The 6000-nt window shown below is 57.7% G+C and overlaps 1 protein-coding gene across 1 annotated transcript in view; it reads left to right on the forward strand.

Annotated features, from left to right (window-relative positions):
• The window catches only part of ZAN (zonadhesin), a 35839-nt gene extending 30042 nt beyond the window's left edge, over positions 1–5797 (forward strand). The window contains exons 41-52 of the mRNA XM_087417665.1: positions 348–489; positions 880–1127; positions 1621–1750; positions 1939–2110; positions 2424–2594; positions 2838–2977; positions 3425–3624; positions 3729–3867; positions 4370–4510; positions 5378–5489; positions 5584–5627; positions 5713–5797. Coding sequence (XP_087273791.1) covers positions 348–489; positions 880–1127; positions 1621–1750; positions 1939–2110; positions 2424–2594; positions 2838–2977; positions 3425–3624; positions 3729–3867; positions 4370–4510; positions 5378–5489; positions 5584–5627; positions 5713–5753 — 1680 coding nt within the window. The 3' untranslated portion in view covers positions 5754–5797. The remainder of the gene's footprint in view (positions 1–347; positions 490–879; positions 1128–1620; positions 1751–1938; positions 2111–2423; positions 2595–2837; positions 2978–3424; positions 3625–3728; positions 3868–4369; positions 4511–5377; positions 5490–5583; positions 5628–5712) is intronic.
• The last annotated feature ends 203 nt before the right edge of the window (positions 5798–6000 follow it).

Consider the following 6000-nt stretch of genomic DNA (forward strand, 5'->3'; position numbering starts at 1 on the left):
GTAGGTCACGGTTTGGGTTTCAGACCTGAGGAATCCAAACAGCTGGGACACAGCACGGTGTAGCGGAAGGAGCTCGGCCTCGGTTTGATTCCTGACGGTACCAGTCACGGGTCAGGGGGCCTCTGCTACCTCAGCTTCCTCATCTGCAAGATTGATCCAGTGGTACCTCCTGAACAACATATGGAAGACACCAAGCACAATGCCTCTAGGGGGCAGTCCAGGGACACAAGCGTGTAGATGGCACCGTAACCGTTAAGCCACTCAGACTGTGGGCTTGGGCTGTAGTGGTGAGAGGAAGGACTGGCTCTTCCCTGCTTACTCCCTTGTTCTTCCTGTGGCTTCTACAGGCGGGTAAGACCTGGCTTTCCCGTGGCTGCACCCACAGATGTGCCTGCAGAGCAGGAGCCATTCAGTGCGGGCCCTTCACTTGCCCCTCTGGCTCCCACTGCCAGCCCAACTCCACCAGCACAGACAACTGCGCTCCTGACAGTAAGGAGGGCCCTCGCGGAGGTGGGGAGAGGTGTGCTCAGGGCTGGGAGGGGCTTCAGCCAGGAGGCTCTGGAGAGAGGAGGCACAGGCAGGGGTGGGTGGCTGCAGTCAGGGGCCCCAGTTCTCATCCTGGCTCACCCCAGCTCTGGGGCCGCCTGCAAGTCGTTACCCTCCCTGGGATTCACTACCTTCAGGGCAAAAAGAGGCAATGGGACAGGAGATCCTCTCAGGTTTTTAGTCGGGGCTGGGAGAGGGAGAAAGTTGAAGATCAAGTATCCAGGGAGCTCAGGGCTAAGAGTGAGGGCGACAGAGACGTCGAGGCGGGTGAGGGATTCTGGGGGCTGTAATATTTGGGCAGGGTGCCTTCTCAGTGTTGGCCCTTCTTGGCAGAGTCGGAACAATGCTCAGTTTTCGGGGACCCGCATTACCGCACATTTGATCGCCTCAGCTACCGCTTCCAGGGCCGCATGACCTACACTCTGGTCAAGACCGTGGACGTGCTCCCCGATGGGGTGGAGCCCCTGGTCGTGGAGGGACGCAACAAGATGTATCCGCCTTTCAGCTCAATCTTCCTGCAAGAAATCATCGTGATGGTCTACGGCTATACAGTCCAGCTCCAGGCTGAACTGGAGCTTGTGGTAAGAGCTGGCCTGGGCCGGGAGGCTCTGGGGAGACAGGCTGGGCTGTGGGAGGCTGCCTGGAGCAGGTGAAGCCAGGACTCAGCATTCCCTGGGAGGTTCCTGGCAGGGGCTGCCTAGTTATAGAAGTCAGAATCAGTGCCACATTCACCACATGGGGACGGGCAGAGGAGGGCAGTGGGATTAAGCAAAAGGTTGGAGAGAGATGGGTAGAGAGAGGAGAGAACATGCAGTGTGAAGGTGGAGTGAGGCTCAAGAAGTACCAGGGGCATCTACTTTGCCAATTATTTTGCAGGGAAGGGGCTGGGGCTGCAAAGGGGGCAGACCTCAGGGAGGCCTTTGCCACACGGGATAGCGAAGGCTACTGGGGTATCTCGTTCCACAGAGTGACGGCTCTGAGAGGTACTGAGGTGTGCAGAGAGATGCAGAGGCAAAAGTGGTAGAGGGTCAGGTTGATTCAGGATGCCCTGCGCTTCCTGTCTTCCTTCTCCAGGTCAACAACCAGAAGATGGCCATCCCCTACAAGGTCAATGAGCATCTGCGGGTTACCATGCGGAGCCATCGCCTGTATCTGATCACCAACTTTGAGTTGGTCGTCAGCTTTGATGGAAGGAATAACGCAGGTACCTGCGAATGGGGACAGGAGAGCAGAAGAGAAGTTTCTGGAATGGGGGAGGGAAAACCACATCTTAGGCCAAGCACAGTGAGAGTGGGCTGGGAGTGGGGCCCCGAGCTTCAGGGGAGGGGCCAGGACAGGTGGGAAAGAGAAGAGGTGGGGAGTCTCACTTCTGGACGCCCCCTCCTCCTGCAGTGATCTCCCTGCCCAGCATGTACGAGGGGCTTGTGCGCGGCCTGTGTGGGAACTATGACCAGAACCGGAAGAATGAGTTTATGCTGCCCAATGGCACCCTCACCCAGAACCTCAACACCTTTGGCAACAGTTGGGAGGTGAAGATCAAGGGAGACCATGTCCGATTCTCAAGGTGAGAAGGCTGGGGCTCTGAGCAGGGAGGCCCAGGCCCGGGGGTGAGTGGTGGGAGGGGTGGGGGAGGTAAGCAACAGCCTGATATCTGTCCATACCCCGCTTACCCCATATCCTCAGCAGAGGAGGACACCCAAGGCAGGAGCCCAGCCAGCCAGCTGTGCCTGATTCTCCTCAGACCGACTGTGGGGGCACCTGCCCTGGGGGTCCTAGTCTGTGCCATGTGCTCCCTTACGCCCCCTTCCCCGTTCTCCCTCCCCCCTAAGTTCACAGTCCTGGGGGCCTCACCTGGCCCTGCGCTGTCTCTGCCCCAGGGCCATACAAGAGGAGGAAGAGGGAGAGGAGGAGTCAGGCTTCCATGTGTCAGAATGCAGCCCCGAGCAGCTGGAGCTCAGCAACAGCACCCAGGCCTGTAGGGTGCTGATGGACTCCCAGGGCCCCTTTGCCACCTGTCACCAGACTGTGGCCCCAGAGCCCTTCCATGAGTGAGTCAAGGGCCCCAGACACGTGGGAATGGCCTTTCTCCAGGTCCTGCTGTCGTCTGGGACCCGCACTCCCTTTGGCTCCCTTCTTTCTCTCTGTGGCTTCTATGCCTTGTGACCTGCCCCCCCACACACACACACCTGGCCTGATGTCTTTCTGTTGGGCTTCCCGGCCCGCTTCTGCAGAGCTGGGTCTCCTGGCCTCCCCTCTCTGACAATCCCCCAACTGTCCCTGACACCCCCCAGGCACTGTGTGTTTGATCTGTGTGCCGCCCAGGACCCCAGACAGCGAGAGGAGCTGCGCTGCCAGGTCCTCAGTGGGTACGCCATCATCTGCCAGGAGGCGGGCACCGCCCTGGCCAGCTGGCGGGACTACACCCGCTGTGGTGAGGCACTGACCTTCCCCAGCAGCTGGCCCCTGACCCCCTCGGCCATTTCTACCCTCTGCTCAGCTCTGAGCCCCCACCACCGGCCCCACCTCTGGCTTCCCGCCTTGGTTCCCCCATCCTTCAACTTTCACCATGTCAACGTCCTTCCAACCTCATCCCCTCTGTGCCCCGACCTGGGAAGCCTCACCCCCACCCATGTTACCCCATCCCGCTCCTTCTCACCAATGCCCATCTTTGCTCCTCCATTTCCTTCATATGCTTTAATGTCACATACGAAAGACACTCGACCAAAGCCGGCCAGCTGTTCTGGCTTCCCTGCCCACATAGTGCTCCGTGTTCTGTTGGGTGACCTGGGTCCCTTTCCAGCTTCCAGCCCCACATTCCCCATACTTGTTGGGCTAGCTCCAGCCCAGCCACCTTCTGACTATGACTCTGTCCCCTCAGCCTTGGCATGTCCGGCCAATACTGTCTATCAGAGCTGTATGACACCCTGCCCCCCCTCCTGTGCCAACCTGGCGGCCCCTGGGGACTGCGAGGGCCCCTGCGTGGAAGGCTGTGCCAGCCTCCCAGGCTACATCTACAGTGGCGCTCAGAGCCTTCCCCTGGCCCACTGTGGCTGCACCCACAACGGCATCTACTACCAGGTCCGGGCTGGGAAGGGGAGGCCTTGGGGCGGTGGAGGTGCCAGCCAGATCAGGTAGGAAAACCAGATGTTCTCCTCCCGGCCTTTCTCCCCTCCTCTCTGCAGCAGGGTGACAGCTTTGTGACTGAGGATTGCTCTCAGCGCTGCACTTGTGCCAGCTTGGGGGTCCTGCTGTGTGAGCCCCTCAGCTGCGGTGCTGGGGAGATCTGCACCCTGGGGAACCTCACTCGTGGCTGCTTCCGAGGTGAGCCTGGACCGCCCCTTGGCTCAAGCTGCCCCCATACCCCAGGGGCCCTGGACTGAGGACCGTCTCTCCCAGTCCTCTGCCTGGGACTCCTCCCCATCGATGTGTGGAAGTCCATGCCATTTAATCCGGCTCTTTTCACTTAGGCCTTTCCTTTTTTGGGAGGGGCAAATGGAAAGGGGCATCTGCTCTCTGCCAGGCACTATGCTGGGCCCTTTTCCTAGCGTTAGCCTCCCGCGATCTCCTTTAGTCCTTACTCAGCAGTTGGGGGTAAGCATAGCATCCCCGTTTTATAGTAAAGAACATGCAGTTCAGAGCGGGTGAGTGATTTCCCCAGAGCCCAGGGCTAGTGAGTGTAGAGCCAGCACTGGAAACCAAGCCGGAGGACCCCAGCCTGTCTCTGTGACCCGCCTCTGTCTTCCTTGGGATCCCAGCCCCCAGCCCCTCTCCTGGCTGCGGGTGTCCTCCCAGAACCCCCTCCCAACCTCCTCCACCCCTGCAGAAAGCCCGTGTCTACGGAACCCCTGTCAGAATGATGGGCGGTGCCAGGAGCAGGGACCCTACTTCACCTGTGAGTGTGAACTTGGTTACGGGGGAGACCTTTGCACGGAGCCTCGGGATGTGCCACCCCCCGAAAAGCCAGGTAAGAACTTCATCCCAGGCCCTGTATCCTCACAGTCCCCTCCCCATCAGCAACCGCCACAGCATTATTCCATGTAGATAATATTAACATAGAGCAGGTATCTATTACAGATATATAACAGATAATATATGTTATGATGGATAATATGTTATTAATATAATATAGATTATATATGATATAATAATATGATCTGTAGAGATTAGCAGGACCAGGGTCCTCAAGGAATCTCTCTGCCCATCTCCTACCCACATTCTCTGGAATCTTCTCTCTGAACCCTAGCTCCCTTCTATGATCTGCCTGCCTCACCCTGCTGTTATTTCCCCCTCTCATATCCCTCTAAGCCTTCTCCAGTACCTTTTATTGTTTTACTCTATCCAAAACTATCATTCCCTTGAGCATCTGGGCCAGTGGTTCTCCAACTTGACCTTTTGCCCAAGATGGGCTGGGCAGGGTGGGCTGGAGAGGGCCTGTTTCCACATCATTCGGGGACTCACTCTCAGAGATCCAGATTTGGTGGGTCTGGAGTGGACCCAGAAATCCACATTTTTAACAAGCTCCCAGGTGACTGACAGACGCGATTCCAGAGCTGCCACTCTTTGCTGGTACCCTGGGCTCCAGGGAACCAGCCGGATGAACAGTCCCCAAGAAGGCGTATGGGAGTTGTGTGTCCAGAAACAGAAAGGGCTCCCCGGGGTGGTGCTAAGGCCTTGGAGCCCTGGGAGCGACAGCCTCCAGGAGGGAGAACCAGCCATATCCAGGGATTTAGGGGGATGCAGTCCCTTCCAGGTGGCAACTGAGGACCAAAAGGGAGTGTCTCCCCCCATTCTCTGCGCTCTCACGTCCCTGTTTCTGTGCCCTGCACCCCAGAAGCATTCACATTGGTGGCCATCCTATTGGGAATGCTGGTGCCCATGGTGGTCGTGGTGCCTGCAGTGACCAGAGAATGCATTTCCAGGAAGAGGAGGAGGAGGAGGAGGAGGTGAGTTCTGGATGCGGGATGAGGAGGGGCAGCTGGGGGTGCGTAAACATGGGGAGTGGGCGCCAACCCTTGTCTGTTCCTCACTGCCCCCTAGGGAGGAAATGCAGAGCCAGAACCAAGACCCGCTGGTGGACACAGGTAAGAACCAACCCCACCGTCCAGAACCTTGGCCGCCAGGAGTCGAGTGTGCCTCTTATACAGGTTTTCTCTCTTTCTTCCTCAGATTATGTTCCAGAGCTTGCCTTCAAAGTCACTCAGTTTTGAATTGTCCTCAAAAAAGAAGAGATAAAATAAAATTATTTATTATTGAGGTGTGAATTTCCACATCCTTATTGTGGAGGAAGGGTCTGTGAGGTGGGTCTTGGAGGGGAGATAGAAGGGAGACAGGTGTGCGGGGTCTCAGGCTGGGTGCTCTGCAAAATGTCCAGCGGGATGGGGACCCAAGGTCTGAGGAGGTGAGGGGCTATCTGTCCCTTAGACAAAGCCACGTGGAGGTGGGCCATCAGCCCTC

Source organism: Ceratotherium simum, chromosome 26, assembly GCF_057802395.1.
Source record: "Ceratotherium simum simum isolate JZ-2026a chromosome 26, ASM5780239v1, whole genome shotgun sequence".
In the NCBI taxonomy this organism is placed as follows: Eukaryota; Metazoa; Chordata; class Mammalia; order Perissodactyla; family Rhinocerotidae; genus Ceratotherium; species Ceratotherium simum.